This window comes from Symphodus melops, assembly GCF_947650265.1.
Source record: "Symphodus melops genome assembly, chromosome: 5".
NCBI classification, from domain to species: Eukaryota; Metazoa; Chordata; class Actinopteri; order Labriformes; family Labridae; genus Symphodus; species Symphodus melops.
The window spans coordinates 7694170-7717179 of NC_136695.1; the positions used below are offsets into that span (position 1 = coordinate 7694170).

General features: G+C 40.5%; 1 protein-coding gene and 1 long non-coding RNA gene across 3 annotated transcripts in view; both read left to right on the forward strand.

The window, feature by feature from the left end:
* Positions 1 to 23010, forward strand: part of LOC306823530 (protein spire homolog 1-like) — a 205229-nt gene that overhangs the window by 110739 nt on the left and 71480 nt on the right. For both annotated transcript variants that reach the window (XM_079343118.1, XM_079343119.1), the window contains exon 7: positions 16906 to 16992. In XM_079343118.1, the coding sequence (XP_079199244.1) occupies positions 16906 to 16992 (87 nt within the window). The remainder of the gene's footprint in view (positions 1 to 16905; positions 16993 to 23010) is intronic.
* On the forward strand, positions 9576 to 11121 carry LOC306823533. The gene is made up of 4 exons (XR_013779011.1): positions 9576 to 9817; positions 9970 to 10033; positions 10228 to 10284; positions 10380 to 11121. It is a non-coding gene; the product is annotated as an uncharacterized lncRNA (long non-coding RNA).

Consider the following 23010-nt stretch of genomic DNA (forward strand, 5'->3'; position numbering starts at 1 on the left):
TGAGCTTGTTAAACAGCGATCAAAAGATTGTTGCAAAAGTTCTGACTAATCGACTAAATACACACATAGAATGTTGATTCATCCTGACCAGACAGGATTTATCCCAGAAAGATTTCCCTTTTCTAACACTCGGCGTCTGTTAAATATAATATACTCTACCAAGCTGCCCCACTCTGCTATTGTCTCTTTGGATGCTCAGCAAGCCTTCGATCAAATCGAATGGGACTATGTTTGCCACTCTTAAAAAATGTGGCTTCTGTGATAAATTTTTGACTCTCTTACAAATGCTTTATGCCTGTCCTGAATCTTCTGTCCTCACCAATCATGATAGGTCTACACCATTCTCACTACACCGCGGAACAAGACAGGGTTGCTGCCTCTATCCCATGCTCTTCACTTTGGCCCTCGAACCGCGGGCAACCTCTATAAGATGGAATCCCAAGATTTCTGGAATAATGTGTGGCGCATCTATAGGCCTGCACGCGGATGTTGTGATCTTGACTTTGTCGGATTTAAGGACCTCCATAGCTCCTCTTCTCGATCTCATTAAGAACTTTGGGCAGCTCTCCGGCTTTGGATGACTTTACTTCCAACTTACCCTTCAGAATTTCCAAGGACAATTTTACTTATCGAGGAATTAAAATTTCTAGAAACCCAAAGCTTCTTTTTAAACTTAATTATTTACAGTTGATTGAGAAACTAAAACCTATGGTTGGAAGCTCCTTCCTCTTTCTCTTATAGGTCGTGTTAATATTGTAAAGATGGTAATTCTTCATAAGTTTATCTACCTTTTTCAAAATCTGCCCATTTTCCTTACATCTTTTTTTAAAACTGTCAACTCTATTATAATTCCCTTTCTTTGGGTCTTCAAACCTTCTCTCATTTCTAAGGCACACTTACAGAAGCCAAAGCATGAAGGTGGGCTGGGCCTTCCTGTTCTCTGACACTATTATTGAGCCTGTAATACAAGAACATGGATTTTCTGGTCCCATGTTCCAGCTGTGACTGAGCAGGAGGACACACTTTATCCTAGCTGGCCTTCTATTGAGAACTATAACGCCATGTCCAACTTATACAGTTCAAGGTCACTCATCGACTTCTCAAACCAGGTTTTGACTCTGTAGCGATCCAGCTGTACTGACATCATTCATTCATCAACTAGTTCATTCATTCACCAATCCAGCCGTTCACGCCCTAGCACCAATCATCCAATAACGTACGATTTAAAACCACCCCTCCAAACACTCGCGTTCAGGACTACTGAAGAGACACACATGAACCCATTTAAAAACTAAAATACTCTTACCTGCTTGCGGAAGTATCTGCTGTTAAAACCATTGATTGCTGCCTCTTGGTAAGAGCTAAAAAAAGTTAGCATCAATAACATTCCAAACGTTCTCTGTTTAAACTCGTGATTTTATAACTCCGCAGAATAACGAGCTTCGTCACAGCCGTGTCATCCCTGACATCTCATACTCTACTGACGGGAGGTATAGTGACTTCTTATTTAGTAAAGTTAAAAATGATTTGTGTGTTCCAAAAGTCACATTGTTGTTTTCCGGGTTGTTTGTGTAGTGATATGAGTAATTACTGTGTTAAGCCACTAGGTGGTGTCAGGATTATGTTTAGACCTGTGAGCGATGTGTGTAGAAGAAGACTACGGTGATGGCTGTACGTGTTGTCTAACTGATTCACAGACACATTAAAAGTTGGTGTTCAACAAACCCAAGTATATTTTTTATGTTTTAAACAAAACATAACAGTTTGTAGGGTGGGAATCTGTGGTAAAACCCGGACTGGATCTTTTTATTCAGTGGATTGAAAACGGAAAGGATTGACTGAACGGGCGGTGGATCATGTGAAATGGATTGTCCTCAAACAATTTCAAATACACAAACTGAAAACGGAACTAGTGTCTGTTGTATTTGTTGTTATATTTAATGTGAAATTGTTTTGAAACTGTTGTTTATGGTTGTTTGTTGTGCGGGTTAAGGTATCTTGGTTCAAGTTTAACACATTATTATTTTTCAGACTGACTCTGACTGGCACCCCTTCCTTTAAGACCAGACCCGTTACATAAGTGGCACCCCAGACTAAAAAACGACCACACCCTGGTGTTTAAAAAAATAAATTAATATTAATAATAATAATAATAATAAAATAAAATAAATAAATAAAAAAACAACAACAAACAAAACAAAAAAAACAATTAAAATAAAAATTTAAAATCAATCGAAAGACATACCAAATGGAAAATAAGGATTTGGGACAACCCAGAAAATGCACAAACAAATATGTCACTCCTGGACATGGACTTTACAGGAGATTTTCCACTGATACAGCCACTGGTGGACAACAATATGGAGATAAAAGTGGATGAGTGTCAAAGAAATCAAGTACAAAGAGATAACATGTTTATGCAGTTCAAGATAGAACAACAAGCTCATATACAAAAATCTTGGACATCCTATCTGAGCTTAAACAAGCATTCATTGGCATGCAGGAGCAAGGGCAGCTGGAAATGAAGAGTTCCTTGCAGCAGCATAGAGAATATCTTCGGACTCAATTCACGGACGCTATCAAATGGAGGCTTAAACATCACCATACAGAGATGCTGAAGGAGGTAAACCAGATTTTGCGTCCCATGAACCAGAATATGGATCAGATACAAAATGAATTTCTGCAGTGCTCCCAACGCCTGGTGAATATAGCTACTCATATGGCTACAATGACAAGTCAATCACTCCATGTGTCCGCACTGGCTGATGCTTCAGTACAGACTGGTCCAAGTATTGCTCAAGACACATGCCCAGCTATAAACCCCTATCAAAATGCTGCTTTGGCTCCACGAGAACGCTTGTCAACCATGCAGGTTCAAATCACTGATTGTGAATTATCTTCACCAAATGACTCTCCTATAGCAACAGACATGTGTGGCAGATTCATGGCTAAATGTCCTATTAAACTCCAGTTTCCTACATTTGGGAGGATGGAGGACAACCCAGATCCCTTATTATATTTGGAGAGATGCAAAGATTTTATGGCCATAAATCCACTTACGGCTGAGGAGTTAATGGTAACACTCAGGAATGTGCTGTATGGTACAGCAAGAGACTGGTGGGATGTGACTCGGGCAAATACGCGATCCTGGACAGATTTTGAATCCAGTTTCCTCTCTGCTTTCCTATCAGAGGATTATGAGGATGAATTGGCAGAGAGAGTGCGTACCCGAGTTCAAAGAGAAGATGAAGGTATTCTTTTTTTTTTTTTTTCTTCAGTGTGGCAGTGTGACTTGGGTCGATGTCTTTGTTGCTGTTTGTCTTTTTTTGTTTGGTTTTGTAAAATCAAAAATGTTTATAAATAAAATCTTTAAAAAATGTTTTTCATTGACTAATACGAAACCAGTAACGTTTTTATACAACCTCATTGATGTCTGTCTGACTGTCTCTGTGGATGCTGTCGTATATATTAGCTGTCTAACTTGGCTTAGAGGCAGAAATATACATCTCTGACCATACAGGTTAAGTTTTTGATATTAAGGTATGGGTGTTTCCCAGCCAAAACAGCATATTTAACAGCTGTGTCTGACGTTTATAACAAATCAATCCGTTTGAAAATCGGTTGAAATTTTATCAAGTTAGGGTTATTTAAATAGTACATACACCATTGACATCAATGTATGTCGACGAACAGCGTGAGCTATCTAGTGGTTATATATATCAATCAATCTTTATTTGTATATCGTCAATTCATAACAGGCGTTATCTCGAGACACTTTACAAAAAGCAGGTAAAGGACCTTACTCTTTGTCTGTTAACATCAACAAAAGAGCAGGTAACAAGACCATGCTCATTGTTTTTTTTTTAAGGTTTATTTTTGGCCTTTTTGCCTTTATTGATAGGACAGTGGATAGAGTAGGAAACAAGGAGAGAGTGGGGAGAGACATGCGGGAAAGTGGCCACAGGCCGGACGCGAACCCGGGCCGCCCGCGCGAGGAGCAAAGCCTCGCAACATGGTGCGCGCGCTGCCGCTGCGCTATCGGCGCCACCAACCATGCTCATTGTTATGTCTACAAAAAGCAGGTAAAGGACCTTACTTATGGCTATATTACAAGAGCCCAGCTTAATCCGTCATAGCGTGGCAAGAAAAAACTTCCCTTTAACAGGCAGAAATCTTCAGCAGACCCGGGCTCATGACGGAACAGCCATCTGCTAAACTGCACTGGGCTTGAAATGGGCTGGGGGAGATGGGATAAGATGCAGAAAGAAGGATAGGATAGGATGGGGGGGTGGGTGGTTGTTTGGGCAGGCCATCCTCATCAACAGTCCCCAAGAACCTAAGAGAGCTCAGTAGCTCCCAGAAAAAGGAGAGGCTAGTAACTTCAATATAAAGATAGTGACAAGCAGTAATAAAATATGGAGAGAGAGAGAAAGAGAGAGAGAGAGTCAGAGTCAGAGTGAGTCTAGGCCTATAGCAGCATAACTATGAGTTGGTCTATACCTAAGCCAGCCCTAACTATAGATTTATCAAAAAGAAGCGTTTTAAGTCTATTCTTAAAAGTACCTAGAGTGTCTGCCTCCCGGACCCCGACTGGTAAATGCTTCCAGAGGAGCGGTGCCTGATAACTGAATGCTCTACCTCCTATAGTGCATTTAGAGCAGGGGTGTCAAACATACGGCCCGCGGGCCGGAACCGGCCCGCCTGGGGATTCAGTACGGCCCGGGGGATAAATCTGCATTATTTAAAAAAAAAAAGAATGAACTTCATTTTCGTTCAAATCTGCAGTTCCTATATTGTCCGCTAGGGGCGCTGTGTTTTAGTCAGAGGAGAACTAACAGCAGATGGTAGCACTGAACTTCACGGTCTGTAAGCGGCGTTTGGTTCAATCGCATCACCCACTTTTTCTATTGGCTCTAGTACCCTCATCAGCGAAATGTCTTTGTCAAAAAGGAGAAAAGTGGACACCGAGTGTCGGATTTTTCAAGAAAAATGGACCTCTTATATGTTCACGGAGGTGAATGGGAAACCCGTGTGCCTGGTGTGCCAACAGCAAGTTTCGGTGCTTAAGGAATACAATATTCGGCGCCACTATGAAACTCAGCATGGTGAAAAATATAACAGCTTGCACGGAGAACTGAGAAAACAGAAGGTAAATGAAATGTTGGTGAGTCTGAGAAAACAGCAATCTGTTTTCACCCGGAGCCGAGAGGTCAGTGATGCTGCGGTGAAAGCCAGCTACCTAATTGCTAGCCAAATAGCATTAGCGTCAAAGCCATATTGTGAAGGAGAGTTCGTCAAAAACTGCATGCTGAAGGCTGCCGAAATTGTGTGTCCTGAGAAGCGACAAGCTTTTGCCAATATTAGCTTAACGAGAGATACCGTGGCAGAACGGATTTCGGAACTATCGGCAGATTTGGACAGCCAACTGAAACGCAAAGCGGAGTCATTTCTGGCATTTTCTGTTGCAATTGATGAGAGTACTGATATTACGGACGTAGCTCAACTAGCTATATTCATTCGTGGAGTTGACAAGACTTTGACTGTCACAGAGAAATTTCTCGAGTTGGTGCCTATGACCGACACCACGACAGCTGAGGACATTTTCCGCTCCGTCGTTGGAGCGCTGGACAAAGTCGGGGCGGACTGGTCACGCGCCGTAAGCCTGGCTACTGATGGTGCGCCGTCAATGATCGGTAAAAAGGCAGGTGTTGTGACAAAGTTCAGGGAAAAAGTACAAGCCACAAACGGAGGGGGACACTTTTGGACATTTCATTGCATTTTGCATCAGGAGGCATTATGCTGCAAGTCCTTAAAAATGGATCACGTTATGGAGGTGGTTGTCCGGACTGTTAATTTCATCCAAACCAGAGGTCTCAATCATCGTCAGTTTGACAGCCTTCTCAGTGACTGTAACATTACTCATGGTGTGCCATACCACACAGAAGTAAGGTGGTTAAGCAGAGGTACTGTGCTGAAGCGCTTCTTTGATCTACGTGGGGAAATCGCACAATTCATGGAGAAAAAAGGTAAACCTGTTAAGGAATTACAGTGCCCACTATGGCTGCAGGACATTGTGTTTATGGTTGACATCACAGAGCACTTGAATAATCTTAATAAAATGTTGCAAGGACGGAAAAAATTATAATACAGTATTATGACAGCATACGTGCATTCAAGTTAAAGCTCGCGCTATGGGAGACGCAGATGGCAAGCGGTGACCCTGTTCATTTCCCATGTCTAAGAGATGTGTGCGCAGCAAGCGTTAATCCTGACATGAAACAGTACAAAGACAAGATTTCAGGGTTGCTGAGGGAGTTTGAGAAACGATTTCAAGTCTTTAGCGAACTTGAGACAGAATTCGAAGTTTTTCGCTCACCATTCACAGTCAGAGCTTCTGATGTGCCAGTTGACATGCAACTGGAAATCATTGATTTGCAGTGTGATGTAGAATTGAAGGACAAATATGCCTCTGTGGGCTTGGATACATTTTACAAGTACCTCCTACCAGGCTACCCTACATTGACAGCACTGGCTGCAAAAATGTTGTCCATGTTTGGGACTACCTACCTTTGTGAGCAAGTTTTCTCACTAATGAACATTAATAAAACGAAGCTGCGCTCAAAGCTCACACATAAGCACTTACATGAGATTCTGAAATTGGCTGCTACTCAGGACATGATGCCTGATATTGATGCACTTGTTCAGGCTAAAAGATGCCAAGTTTCAGGGACAAATACTGAGCAAAACTGAATCCTATGGAATGCTGCTTTCAACGTTGCACTATAAAAATAAACAGCTGTGAATATTTGCTGTAGTAATTGCTGTGAAAGTCAGTGCTAGTCAGTAACAGATTTACAACAGAAGAGTTTTGTTGAATAAAATATTTCTTATGCATGCCATATATGTTATGTATGTGAGGTTTATTTAATATGTATATATTTTATGCATTAACAAGGAAGGGGACAAATTTACTTTATCAAATGTCTGTTTAAAACAGCTTGCCACTTTCAAATATGTGGAGGCAATTCATTTGTTCAAATTGCTTCCCAGATGTGGAAAGGACAGTGTTTTTAAGTTCCACAAAACTGTGACTAAATGTTTTGCAACATTGTACATTGTACAATCACTGTTATCAGTTTGTATACATAATGCACTTAAATAAATGTTAAACTGAGTAAAAGTGTTGTTGAAATTGCACATATATATATATATATATATATATATATATATATATTTTTTTATATATATATATATTTTTAAATTCTTAGGTTATTCATAATATATTTAGTAAAAGGAAAATTCATTTAATATAAAGATTTTTATAATTTACTTCTTCTTTGCACTAATACAAAGAAAAAAGTAGACTTATTGTTAGTTCTATGCAATTTTGCAATGAATTTACTGGCCTGGCCCCCTTGAGATCAGATTAAGATGTATGTGGCCCCCAGACCAAAATGAGTTTGACACCCCTGATTTAGAGACTGTAGGTACCACGAGCAGGCCTGCATTCTGGGAGCGTAATGTTCTCGATGGGTAGTATGGTACAATTAACTGTTTAAGATAGAATGGTGCCTGACAGTTTAGAGCTTTGTAGGTGAGAAGAAAGATTTTAAATTCTATTCTAGATTTTATAGGGAGCCAGTGGAGAGAAGGCAATACAGGAGTAATGTGGTCCCTTTTCCTAGTTCTAGTAAGAACACAAGCTGCAGCGTTTTGGACTAGCTGAAGGGTCTTTAGAGATTTACCATAGCACCCTGATAAAAGAGAATTACAGTAATCCAACCTGGAGGTAACAAATGCATGAACTAGTTTTTCAGCATCATTTTGTGACAGGATCTGCCTGATCCTAGAGATAATACAAAGGTGAAAATAAGCTGCCCTTGAAATTTGTTTAATGTGGGAATTAAAGGACATATCCTGATCAAAGAGAGCTCCTAAGTTCTTAACAGTGTTACTAGAGGCCAGGCTGATACCACTAAGGGCCATTATATCATCAGAAAAAGTCTCTCTGAGGTTCTTAGGTCCAATCACAATAACTTCAGTCTTGTCTGAGTTGAGCAGTAATACGTTTCTGGTCATCCAGGTCCTAATGCCCTTAAGGCAGGCTTCCAGTTTATGTAGCTGGTTGGTGTCATCTGGCTTCATTGATATGTATAGCTGAGTATCGTCTGCATAGCAATGAGAGTTTATGGAGTGTTTTCTCATAATACTACCAAGAGGAAGTATATATAATGTAAAGAGAATCGGTCCAAGCACTGATCCTTGGGGCACTCCATGGCTAACTTTGGTGTACATAGAGGACTCATCATGAACATGCACAAACTGAGATCTGTCTGATAAATAGGATCTAAACCAACTTAAAGCAGTCCCGACTGAAACTCCTCAAACAAGCTGTTGTCGTGGAGAAAGTCACACAGCTGATTAGCTACCACTTTCTCTAAGATCTTAGAGATAAAAGGAAGGTTAGATATAGGTCTATAGTTAGCTAGAGTTCCTGAATCAAGAGTAGGCTTTTTAAGGAGCGGTTTGTTTACAGCTACTTTAAATGACTGGGGTACATAACCAGCCACTAAAGATATATTGATCAAATCTAGTATGGAGCTGCTAACTAAGAGAAAGACTTCCTTAACCAGCTTGGTTGGGATTGGATCTAAAAGGACAGGTTGACGTTTTAGACGCAGAAATAATCGAATTTAGTTCTGAAAGGTTAATTGGAGAGAAACAGTCGAGGCTAGTATCAGAATTTGGAACTGTTTCTGCTGTATCCAAAATATAGGAGGAATCTGCACTGAGTAAAGGTAGAAGGTTGCTAATTTTGTCTCTAATGTTTAGAATTTTATCATTAAAAAAGTTCATGAAATCATTACTGCTAAGAGCCTGGCTACAGTGCTGAAGAGGTATCTAGGATCGTTTTTATTTTCTTCAATAAGAGACGAGTGATGCGGGCCTGTCGTAGAGCTTTCATATCTATTATGACTATCTTGCCAAATTAAACGAGATTCTTTCGTTTTGGTGGAGCATTCTTTCAAATTTATGTGATGTTAGTTTTAGAGTACGGGTTTCTGAGTTGTACCATGGAGCTAGTCTCTGTCGTTTGATTGCCTTCTGTTTTAGGGGGCGATTGAATCCAGAGTAACTCTCAGTGAATTCACCAAACTATCTACAAACTGATCCAGCTGAGAGGGACTAAAGTGATTATAGGAGTTTTCAACTGGGTTAGGGCATGGTATAGAATCAAAAGCAGCTGAAATAGCTTCCTTAAATTCAGCTACAGCGCTTTCAGATAACTTTCTAGAGAGCACTTTTTTATTAACTCATTCCCCGCCATTGACGGAATTTTCCGTCATTTGGAACCCAACCGTTCCCCGCCATTGACGAGATTTTCCGTCAATTGGTGTTTTCAGTGAAATATGATAGGGGGCACTCTGACGGATGTTGTGAAAAAGTTACAGGACTGTGAGGTCAAAAACCAGTAGAGAAAAAAAGTAGTAGTAGTAGAAAGTAGAGAAAAAAAACCAACATCTTCTTCGTCCTTATTTTCTAGCGGGCGGGGTTCGATCAGTCTATATGTGAGTTTGACGCGCGTCAAAAAGTAAACATTAGCCGTATAGATATGAGATAAACGCTCTTGAACAGTACAAACATGCCAGCGCCAGCAAGGAGATATTCGGCTGCGGAAGGATATTGTTAATTATAGATACAGACTCTGATAATTCATTTTTTGACCACCGTGAAACTGATCTGGATGAAGGCAGCAGCGGTGACAGCGAATGGAGGGATTCAGGACCTACATTCAGACCTTCAGGACGTGTAAGAGGTAAGATATGATCACGTTATTTTTTGATTCAACATGATAGCATATGCATCTGCTAATTCATGAGATAACGTGACGTCGAAATAACATATCCCTCAGTTTTGTACATAAACTATGTACCAAACAAATTTTTGACTTTTTATTGTAATTTCCAGACACAGAGTCCAGGTCTCCAAGATCCAGGTCTCCAAGGTCCAGACATACACGTAGGTGCAAGAGGTGAGTCATGATAACATGTTTTATTTAGTTTGATAGTATGTTACTTGGATTGTATGATTATTAGATACTACAAGACAAGAGCATCTGCTAATTTGTGAGAGAAGATAAAAAAGAAATAATTTAGCTTTCATTTTGTACACAAACTATTTACCAAATGAATATTTGATGACATTTTACTGTCATTTTACACACAGAGTCCAGGGATTCAAGGACCAGGTGTCCTTTATACAGAACTACCCAAGGTGAAAGAGGTAAGATATGATATGAAGAGGCTGAAAAATAACGTTCCTCTCTTTGTGTACATCACACTGTTGAATAAAAAAGTTGTCATTCTAATTATTTACAGGTTGATCACAGCAAAGAGGCAGAGGTTGGACCTGTGGATCTTATGGGCGTGGTGGAGGTGAAGTACCTGTTGACCAAGCAAGAGGCCCTGTAAACCAGCCAGGTGCAGGTACTGGTCCAGGTAATCTGATGTGGAAAGAAATGAACTGGCAGCCAAAAGACTGTCCTTTCACTGAGAATCCTGGACCTCTGAATGATGCTGCTGCTCTTGATCATATCATTCGTAAGCCTGACCTTGAAATGTACTGGTCGACAGATGACATTTTGGCCTCCCCCTACTTCAACAAGGTCATGTCCCGCAACCGGTTTGAAATCATATGGAGATTTCTACACTCCAATGATTGTGAATCAAGGCCAGCAAATAGCACTGACAGGTTGTACAAAGTCCGCCCTGTCTTATATTACCTTATATGTAAATTCAGTCAAATGTATCAACCTAACACCAACATTTGCATTGATGAGGGTATGCTTCTGTGGCGTGGACGGCTAGCGTTCAGGGTATACAATCCCCAAAAACCTGTGAAATATGGGTTCAAATCCTACATCCTTTGCGATTCTGACACAGGGTACTGTTACAACATGAAACCCTCTTGTGGAGAAGGCACTTCCCTGGGAGACACAGTTGTCTCTCTTGTTGATCAGGTTTTTGTTCAACTAATGTTTTATTATTGAAAATAATAATGATATTTAAGTGTTTGTAAAAACAAAGTATTTCTGAGTGTATAAGAGAAGAAAAATGTATAATATAGTTTGTAAATGTTGTAGTGCTACACTATTCAAAAAAAAGTATAATTTTATGTAATCATTTTTATTTATTTTAGTTATTTATGTTAAAATATAAAACTAAAATAAAATAAAAATATAACTGTAGTTGTCAAATGAAAGTAAAAAGAATCCAAATGTAAACTCAAAATCAATTTTTTTTTCTTGAAGATAAGTGTGTTTTACAAAAGTGCTGTTTTCTCAGCTTTTTGTCAAGTACTGATAAAAAAACATTGAATGAAGTTTGAATAAAATAGTTTTTTGTATATGAAAGCAGAGGCTCTGATCTTTCTTTTGATGTATTCAATAATTACATATTCAAAGAACAAAATATTCTGTGGGTCTTGAAAGATTGGTGAAAATGGTGAAAAAGGCTGACGCTGGCTGGCAACCATTCTAGAATTCTCTGGCGGGGAAAGTGTTAAGAGGAGTTAAGGCTGGTAAGAAGAAGTCAAATGTTACTAGGAAATGGTCTGATATCAGAGAATCTTCCAGAAAAACCGACATGTTATTAATTTCAATACAATAAGCTAAAACAAGATCCAGTTGAACCTATGGTTAAATCGATGAGTAGGTTTGTTTGTTTGTTTTTGAGGTGCACAGGCTCTACCTCAGGGACCTTGTATCCTCATACAATGTGATGGTCGAAAATGCCAGATCTGAGTATATCCACCAACTGGTAGCACTAAATAAGAAAAATCCTAAAGTATTGTTTGAAACGATAAATTCACTTGTATGTCCTGCTGCCCCAGTTACCCCCGTGTTTTGTGAAGCTGACAGCGATGCCTCTTTGAGATTCTTCACAAACAAGATAAAGATGATTAAGGACAACATCCCGCCCCCTCTATGTGTTACCCCTGCTGTTCCTGAGCCTGTCTCCAGCATGTGGTCCTCTTTTAGGACGGTGACGGTTGCCGATATTTCAGCAGTGGTGTCCAAGATGAAGCCCTCGTCATGCTCATCTGACGTCGTTCCTTGTAGGCTCTTGAAAAAAGTGTTTGGGGAAATTGGCCCATGTGTGACCAAAATGGTTAACCTGTCTTTGTCTACTGGTGTGTTTCCTACTGCATTCAAACATGCCATAGTGGAGCCATTACTAAAAAAAATCAGGCCTAGACCAAACAGATCTTAATAGTTTTAGGCCTATTTCTAAGCTCCCTTTCCTGTCAAAGATCCTTGAGAAGGTGGTCTGTAAACAGTTGACCCTTTTCCTGGATCAAAGCAACATCCATGAGTCGCTTCAGTCCGGTTTCCATAACTAACACTTCACGGAAACGGCCTTACTGAAAGTGTCCAGCGACATTATGATGGCTGCTGACTCTGGAAAGTGCACTGTTCTGGTTCTCTTGGACCTGTCCGCAGCCTTTGACACTGTAGACCAGGGTTCCCCAATTAGTTCTCACTGAAGGCCAAATTATGCCCAGATTGCCAAGTCGAGGGCCAATTTGTCTGATTTGTCTTTTTTTCATTGGACCAGTAAACTTTGTTTTATGTGCAGCTGTTGTTGTTGCTGCTATTATTAACAATACTATTATTGTAATGATTAGTTGTACCAGTGATAGTTAGTTGTAGTAGCAGATATAGTAGTCGTCATAGCTTGTGTTGAAGGACAGACCAGAAAAAATCCACATTTGAAAGAGAATAAGTCAGTATCAACACTATTTATTTAAATGCCCTGGGAAAATATTTTGATCAAAATAATTATGACCAGTTTGATCAACAACAAAAAACAACAGTACCACAGCAAATGGTGCACAAGACAAACAAGAGTATCCTCAGCCAAAGATAATGATAACTTATTTACAGACCTGGAATATTTCTGCAGAACCAATATCGGTAACATGGATGCTGATTGTTTAACAGTGTACCCTTCAGTAAAATGTCCAGATGGCTTTCAGCTTTCAACACAGACAGCTGTCAGCAGCTTTTCTACAACTACAGTCACCTAAAGAAGAGCCAGGTGAGACTTTGTAACAGTCAGACTGGAGGACATCAGAACCAGCAAACACACACACACACACAGACACACACACACACACAGATAGTCAGGAAGACAAATAGAGACAGACAGAGAGAAAGAGAGATTATCAGTTTGTCCCTTTTAAAAATAGATGATAAGAACACAAAATATTTTTAGTAAAGCTTGTTTAAAATGTGTTTTTACCAAATAATAACAGGCTGTAAACAACAAATATTTTCTTTTCTTGTGGCAAACAATATAATTTGGTTTTATTTATTTTTTAATTATTACAATTTTGTTTATTTTATTGTTGCATTTTAACAGTAATGGTGTTCTCTCATTTTATTAATTTACTCTTTGATTGAAAATTAATATATTTTTACTCACCAATCAGTGAGAGAAGTGAGAGCGACGGGATGAGGCAATCTTTCTGATGTCCGTACTCTGTTGTTGCAATCCTGAGGCACTGTCCAAGATGTGTATTGGAGAGTCTGTTTCTGTCCCGACTCTTGATCATGTTCATTGAAAAAAATGATGACTCACATATATATGTGGAGGGGAACATTGTCAGTAAGAGCATTGCAACAGCTCTGGTGTTCCTGAATTGAGCTTGTGGAACCATGTTGATCCAAAAGTCACTTACTTCAACATCCTTGTGCTGTGCTTTGAGCAACTCAGAAGTTGCCATTTCCAAGACTTCCATCTGAAGAGCTGCCTCATCAATAGAAGGCACCAGTGTTTTGGCCTCTGCAGTCCACTGGCCATCAGCTGGAACAGAGAACGGCTGTCTCAGGAAGAGGAGGATGTCACTTGAGAGTGTAGGGGAGTTTTCAAATCGTTCCTTGAAGTTTTTTGCTAAACTTGACACAAAATCCTTCATCGCTGGATGTTCCTGCTTTTCACAATGCTCCCACAGCCGTGGAAAGTGCAACTTTCTTCCGTGAATGTCTCTCTCCAGAAGGTTCAGCTTTGACTGGAAAGATTCAACTGCCTCGTACATGTTAGCAACAGTGTGGTTTTGGCCCTGTAGTTGCAGGTTTAGGTGGTTTAGATGAGACATAATGTCACACAAAAAATTTACATCTGCCATCACCTTCTTGTCAATTAAAAAGCACTGAAATTCTTGGGCTTTTTTGCTTTGCAGATTGGACAAAAATAACATCTCATCACGCAGGTCGCACACCCTCTCCAACACACGGCCTTTGCTCAACCAGCGAACATCGTTATGCAGCAGAAGATCCTTGTGTTCAGCTGACATTTCCTCCAGCGAAGCTCTGAAAAGACGATGTTGCAGACTAGAGCTCTCACGAACAAAGTTAACAAGTCTTGTCACTGTATCCATCACCTGTTGCATTTCTCCACTGAGTTTCCCGCACAACGCTGTTTCGTGAATGATGCAGTGAAATGTCAACAGTGCGGGGTTAGCGGAGGAGAGCCGGCTTACCAAGCCCTTGTGATGTCCCACCATTGATGGAGCCCCGTCTGTCACCACTGATACGATTTTGCTCAAGTCCAAGCCGTTCTTCTCAAAGAACTGTGTCAACTCGTTAAATACGATTTCTCCGGTTGTGCGCCCCGGTATAGGAAGCAAACAAAGCAGCTCTTCCCGAAATGTCATCACATCAAAAAATCTTACAGCAAATATATATTTAAAATTTCTCAATTTCCTGGTATGATAATATGATTGAATCTGTGATTGATTCAACAGAACATAATGCTTTCTCAATGAAATGTACTGTAACAGATGTGTCGGCTACACAAAACACTTTGTTATTTCAGCCATTAAAACATATTTGGCCTGTATTTTTCATCTATTTGCCACCTTGACCAGTGAATCAAAAAGTGTATTTGGGACCCTGTCAGTAATATGGTAAATATCAGCAGCAGTAGAGCAGAGGTGGTTGGTTGTAACAAGCAGGTGGTACCATGGTAGCTGCAAAGAAGGTCTATGAGGTCTATGGATCACAATCTGATGAAGGTCCCTCGATCTCATGATCGCACTAGAGGTGACCGGTCTTTCCAGGTTGTTGCTCCGAGGCTCTGGAATGAACTTCCGCCATCTTTGCGTTCAATTGTTATGATCTCTGTATTGTCTTGACCTGTATATTGCGTGTGATGTTTTTAACTTTGTTTGTGAAGCACTTTGTGGCCTCTGCCTGTGAAAGGTGCTATATAAATAAAATTGACTTACTATTTACTTACTTTACACCCTGAGTGAAGCCAATAGAGTCTAATAGTGACATGAAAGCTGTGCTAAGACTGTCATTAACAACATCCACATGGATATTGAAATCACCTACAACAATTATTCTATCACTGCTAAGAACTATGTTTGATAAAAATTTTGCAAATTCAGATAGAAATTCTGAATATGGGCCAGGAGGGCGGTAAACTAGAACTGGCTGAAAAGTTCTAGAAACTGGATGTGAAAGACTGAGTGCAAGACTTCCAAAAGAGGTATAATTCAGCTTTGGCCGAGGATTAATCACAACACCAGAATTAAAAATAGCTGCTACTCCACCACCTCGGCCAGTGTCTCGGGCTATATGAGTATTTAAATAACTGGGAGGGGTGGATTCATTTAAACTAACATATTCATCCTGAGAAAGCCAGGTTTCTGTTAGACAAAGTAAATCAATATGATTCTCTGATATTAGATCAATTACTAAGAGACATCTAGATGCCAGGGATCTAATGTTTAGTAGACCGCATTTAATTGTCAGATTTGTTTGCAAAATCGTATTCGTAGTTTTGATTTTGATTAAGTTATTATGATTTACGGCTATTTTATTGAGGTTCGTGAGGTATATATATATATCTATGCTGTCAGCACCCAATTAGCAAGACACTTTCAGTATCCTTCTGTATCAACATCTGTGAAAATGCACACATGCACAGGGGAAACTTTTATGATATTTCTAATCAGCTATGTAATTTACTCAACACCCAGAATGGAGAGGTCTGCATGTCTGTCTGTCTGAATGTGATGACACACACAATGAAGAAGAAAAAGGAAAGGGTCTCGGTTGTTCTGGTTTTTAAATGAGCTAGTATGCATTCATTGAAGGAATGGTAAATGGTCAAATGCACTTGAGCTGTCAAGTCTTCTGACTACTTAAAGCGCTTTTACACTGCATGTCACATATACCCATTCAAACACTGATGTCAGTGGTCACTATGCCATAAGCCATCATCAGAAGTAACTAATCCTAATCATACGCCGCCGACATAGCAGTTGAGCAATTCACCCAAGGACACATCGGACATGTTGTAGCAGCTGGGGATCGAACCCCCAACCTTCTGTTTGAGAGACGACGACTCTACCACTGACCCTCAGCCCCAGGGCTCGGGCTAAATTGTCTGATCTTGTTGCTAACATTATTTATAGTAATTGGCAATCCTTTTCCTTTCTTGTTGACCCCAGCTGCACTAAGGGTCGAGCTCTGCCCCGGCCTCTAATCAGTTACACATACAGTTCATTGTTTAGAAATCCGTACTCCACAATAGACCATTTTTCCACCCTCTCCAGAATCATCATCTCGGGGCACAGGTGAGCTCGAGGTTATTTAGCACAAACAGGGGCTGCACTCCTCTGAAGGGGGTGGGGAGGTGTTCCAAACCTGTGGCTTCTTTGTCGCACATCATTCCGCACTATCTCAACCTAATGCCCTGTCTCTGCCATAATAGGCTTAAAAAGCACACCAAAAATAAAATGAATCATCATCTATCGTCATCTCAACCATTCTTTTATGCCTTCAAGTCTATGAAAACCCATTAAATATTTTTCCCTGTTCTTCTGTTTCAGGTGAATGGAGACATCCCTCCTAGGTTAAAGAGGAGCGCTCACGAAGTGATTCTCGAGTTCATCAGGTCCAGACCCCCTCTCAACCCTGTAAGTACAAATTAGAACATGGAATTAAACATCACAACCCATCTAGAAGCCTATTTTTAAAAATGTGCATTAATGAGAAGGGACCAAGAAACAGTCTTTAAACCTGTCATAGCCTTGAGTTTCGTAGCAAAGCAGTTTCACCAAACTGTGAATTCAGTGAAATGCTTCTCTGACAGATATCTTATTGAAGAACTAGCAATCCCAGTTAAAGCAGTGAATTCAACTATTAATAAGGTGATTTAGCAGGTACAGGATGACACCTGGGTATGTCTGTAAAAGACAAAGAAAACACACTGAGTTGGCTGCAGTTGTTCACTCTTTCCTTGCTTCTGCCAGAATTTTTATTAAACAAATGTTTAGATACCCCAAAAAAAAGTATAGTATGTTAGTTATTCATGTGCAGTTTAGACACAAAGATACAATACAACATATCAAATTGCATACCACTGTAAACACAAGCTCATGGTAAAATTACCTAAATTAGCATTTTGCTACTGCAATATTCTCAATGGGCCAAACCCATGTTAACTGACAGTTATTAGATAAGCAAATAACATTTAACCAATAAAAGGATCTTAATTTCGTACATAAACAGAATAATTATGAATTTATATATTTCACGCAGTATCTGGAGTGGTTTTAACCAACTGAAAATCACAAGAGGCATTTACACTGAAAGCTAACAGTCATGCATGAGCCACTTTACTCAGCGTGCTAGCGCTCATAACTTTACTACTCTCCCTACATACATAAAATTAACAAAGTGTTATAAAACCAACAAAACATCTACTGTTATTACATATGAAACAATTACTAACATGTAAAAGACAAGAAAACACACTGAGTGGGCTGCAGTTGTTCACTGTCTTCTTGCTTCTGCCAGACTGAAGCAGAGCACAGCAAAGACAATGTACAACCCGCTCAACAGTGGAGGTGCTGCAATGTAGGCCTTTTTGCAAATATATTAAAAAGAAAAACTGAAATACCACATGGTCATAAGTATTCAGACCCTTTGCTGTGACACTCATATTTAACTCACATGCTGTCCATTTCTTCGGCTCCTCCTTGAGATGGTTCATTGTATTCCAGCTGTGTTTAATTAAACTGATTGGACTTGATTAGGAAAGGCACACACCTGGCTATATAAGACCTTACAGCTCACATTGCATGTCAGAGCTAATGAGAATCATGAGGTCGAAGGAACTGTCCAAGGTAATAGCCACTCCTGGTTAGAACTGTAGCCATAAGGCAAGCGATACAGTAAAATCAAGAACAAACAGAGTTAAAAACAATTTCTGTCCGACAGCAATAACCGCCCTCAATGCCATAAAACAACACTATACTATAATGTTGGTTTTACTGATTAACTGTTTGGCACTTTTTTAATTTCGTTGTACTGGTTACAATGACAATAAAGGACTAGGAAGTCTATTCTATTCTATATTCTAAAGAGGAGCCCAAAAGATCACCGTGGCTGAGCTCCAGAGATGCAGTAGGGAGATGGGAGAAAGTTCCACAAAGTCAACTATCACTGCAGCCCTGCACAAGTTGGGACTTTATGGCAGAGTGGCATGACGGAAGCCTCTCCTCAGTGCAAGACATGAAAGCCTGCATAGTTTGTAAAAAAAAACACACGAAGGAATCCCAGACTATGACAAAGAAGATTCTCTGGTCTTATGAGACAAAGATGAAACTTCTTGGTGTTAATTGTAAGCGGTATACATGGAGAAAATCTGGCACTGCTTATCACCTGCGAAATACAATCTCAACAGTAAAACGTGGTGGTGGCAGCATCATGCTATGGGGGTGTTTTTCAGCTGCAGGGACAGGACGACTGGTTGCAATTGAAGGAAACATGAATGGACCAAGTACAGAGATATCCAGAAAGAAAACCTCTTCCAGAGTGCTCAGGACCCTAGACTGGGCTGAAGGTTCACCTTCCAACAAGACATTGACCCTAAGCACACAACTAAAATAAGGAAGTGGCTTCAGAACAACTCTGTGACCATTCCTGACAGGCCCAGTCAGAACACTGAACTAAACCCAATTGTGCATCTCTGGAGAGACCTGAAAATGGCTGTCCACCAACATTCACCATCCAACCGAAATGAACTGGAGAGGATCTGCAAGCAAGAATGGCAGCGGATCCCCAACCCCTGTTGCGTCATTCCCAAGAAGACTCATGGCTGTAATAGCACAAAAGGGTGCTTCTGCTCAATACTGAGCAAAGGATCTGAATACTTAGGACCATGTGATTTTTTTCAGTTTTTCTTTTTTAATAAATTTACAAACATTTCTGTTTTTTCTGTTAAAACGGGGTGCTGAGTGTAGATAAGAAATAAAATGAACTTTTTTGATTTCAGCAAATGGCTGCAATAAAACAAAGAGAGAAACATTTAAAGGTGTCTAAATACTTTCCGTACCCACTGTACATTATAGGGTGAAAAGGCCTATTGACAATAGGTGGATCTTTGTTGACATCTTGCGCGAGTGGTTGTGTGCCAAGAAAACAAACAATATGGCGGGCTGTAAAGACGCGACGAGCACTTTCAAGAGATTTAGCGGTCGAAAATATATAAGCACTTAAACACCTGAAGATCGGAGGAGGTTTGGAGAGAAGCTTATATATATATATATATATATATATATATTATTCTGTCCTCACAATTGCGTTTCTGAGCAAGGCTAGACAGATAGCGAACAAAAACTCCAATAACCGTTTTCTTGAACAAGGTGGCTTTAGTTATGATCGTTTCTGTAAAACTGAAAAATACAGTACAAATGTTGTGACAATATATTGCATATATAACGTATACACATGAAATTATAATGTAAATAATTAAATGTATAAAGTACTGTACATCAATGAGATGAAAACTCAAAATTATTTAAACTACTCTTTTGAACTGTAACTCTTTGTAGTCACATGTAACATCACATATAATGTTTTTAAACGCATTTATCCAGCAGCTAAACAACTCAGTAATGTTAGCTACTTAGCTGTTAGCAAACAGATCTCCATTTTACTGCCATCTGGAGGCTTACTGTTTTCTTCTCAACAGAAATCATAAAAATACATTAAACAACACATGACTTGTTACTTACGGACATATCAACTCCAAGGCTTAAACGTATGGAGACAACTGAACTGCATGCACACTGTAGGCTGCTCTTTGTGTAAATGAAAGTAAACTGAGGGAGAAAATGAAACTTAAGAAAATACAAGCAGTACACAAAGTGTCCACCAGGGGGAGCATGGAAAATGCCTGTCATGCTGGTTACACAGGAAACAGTATACTCCCCGCCTGGTATATTGACATATATACCACCAATATTCAGTCTTTCTGTCCATTTTCAGACACGAGAACAATGACCTCTGTAACAGGCCTGAGGTATGTTTTGGCAGTTCCTTGTTTTACGATCCTGACCTCAACCTTTCTAACTTTCTTGTCGTCACTAGGAATGGCTTTTACTATAAGTCCAACAGGCCACTCATTTCTCTTCACTTGTATGTCTTTAAGTAAGACAACATCACCTTCTTGAATGTTGGGCCTTTCTCCTTGCCACTTCCTTCTAGTTTGCAAAAGTGCCAGATAATCTTGCCTCCATTTCTTCCAAAAACAGTCTGCAAGACCTTGGACCTGTCTCCACTGACTCCTGTAGAGATCTTTGAGCTCAAAATCTCCGGGTGGAGCTGATACAACACTAGCTTTTTGAGTCAAAAGCATTGCAGGTGAAAAAACCTCAGGTTCTTCTGGATCGGTTGAAACAGGAACTAAAGGTCGCGAGTTCATTATGGCCATGACTTCAGCCATAAGAGTGGTCAATACCTCATGTGTGAGGCGTGTGGCTGATGTCTTAAGCAGAAGACTGTCGAGAATGCGCCGAGCAACACCAATCATTCTTTCCCACACTCCTCCCATGTGAGATGAATGAGGCACGTTGAAGGTCCAAGTACAGCCCTGGTCAAGCAGGTATCCTTTGACCTCTGGATCGTCAGCGTTGAGCCCAAGCTCCTTGCAGGCTCCCACAAAGTTTGTGCCTCGGTCTGACCTGAGGTGCTTGACAGGTCCTCTGATTGCCAGGAATCGACGCAAGGCGTTTACAAAACTGGAAGTTGACATCGATTCAATAACCTCCAGATGACATGCTTGTGTGCTCAAGCAAGTAAACATCACAGCCCATCTTTTGTTTTCAGCACTACCTCCTCTAGTGCGACGGAATGTGACATTCCAAGGTCCAAAAACATCAAGCCCTACATGAGTGAATGGAGGGTCAACAGTCACTCTGTCTGTTGGTAAGTTGGCCATTTTCTGTTCCTCCTGCCTTCCTCTCAACTTCCTGCACGTGACACATTTATAAACTACACTGGAAACAAGCCTCTTGCCGCCGGAAACCCAGAGGCCTGCTGTGCGCAAAGCCCCTTCTGTAAAATGGCGGCCTTGGTGAGCTACTTGATTGTGGTAATGCCTGACTAACAGGGTAGCTACATGGTCAGTGGCTGGGATTATTAGGGGGTGTTTTTCCTGATCTGGTAACTCAGCTGCCTGCAAGCGTCCTCCAACTCTCAACAACCCTTCCTCATCAATAAAGGGATCAAGTTTCTTGAGAGGGCTACGATGAGAGACGTCTTCCTTTTCCAAGAGACTTTCAAGTTCTTCTTTGTAAACTCCCTGTTGTACACAACGAATGATTTCTGTTTTTGCTTGTGTAGTTTCTGTGGTTTGCAGTTTGTTGCAGTGGTGCCAGCCTTTGCAGTTTTCTGTGCAAGAAGTCCGTGAAAATGACCTTGCAATGTGAGTAAGTGTTGCCATTCCTCTCACAAGAGACTTCCAGCTTGAGAAGCGCTGAAACCTATGTGACCCAAGCAACTGTTCTGTAGACTTTGTGACAAGTGTAGTTACTTGAGGACGAATCTCTTCATCCCTTGAAGGTTCCACAAGATCGAAGGATTCAGCTTCCTCAAAAACGTCTGCATCAGTCTGTCTCAAAAACTCAGGTCCAGTGAGCCAGTTGGTATGCTGAAGATAAGCTGCTGGAATGAACCTGGTTCCATGATCTGCAGGATTCTGATCTGTGCTGACATGGTGCCACTGTTCCGGTTTAGAGGATTTCCTGATCCTGGTGACCCTATTCGCAACATACACATAGAATCGTCGAGTGGTGTTATGTATATAACCCAGGACTATTCTACTATCAGTGTAGAACTTGACCTCATAAAGTGCAATGTCACTTTCTTCTGTGATCAGTTCTGCCAGCTCAACTGCCAAGACAGCAGCACAAAGTTCTAAACGTGGGATAGTGTGAGCAGGATACGGTGCCAGCTTAGCTTTGCCCATGATAAATCCCACATGACACTTGCCCTCAGTGTCTATGACTCTGAGGTAGGCAACGGCTGCTATCGCTGTTGTAGAGGCATCTGAAAAGACACATATTTCTCTCCGTTGAGTGTGTGACAATGAGACTGGAATGTAAGGTCTGTGAATTTGAAGTTGCTTGAGATCCATGAGTGAATCCGTCCATGTTTTCCACTGTGTTTCTTTGTCTGCTGGCAAAGGTGTGTCCCAGTCATACTGTTCTGAAGAAAGTTCCCGAAACAATGCTTTTCCTTGCATTGTAATGGGGCCAACGAAACCAAGGGGGTCATATAGACTATTCACAGTAGAAAGTATCCCTCTTCGCGTGAAAGGCTTAACATCCTGTGCCACTTGAAATGTAAAACTGTCTGTTTGCAAGTTCCAACTCAACCCAAGGCTTCGCTGGATAGGCAGAGGGTCTGTACTAAGATCAAGGGCTTTTAAATCGTTTGCTCTCTCCTCAGCTGGGAACGCCTCCATGACCTTGTTGCTGTTTGAGGCTATTTTGTGAAGCCTTATGTTCGATTCTGCCATCATATTTATGGTACGCTTCAGAAGGTCAATGGCTTCACCTTCACTGGACACAGAAGTAAGTCCATCATCTACATAGAAGTTACGATGGACAAACTGTTTTGCGTCTGCGCCATGTTCCTCCTCACCC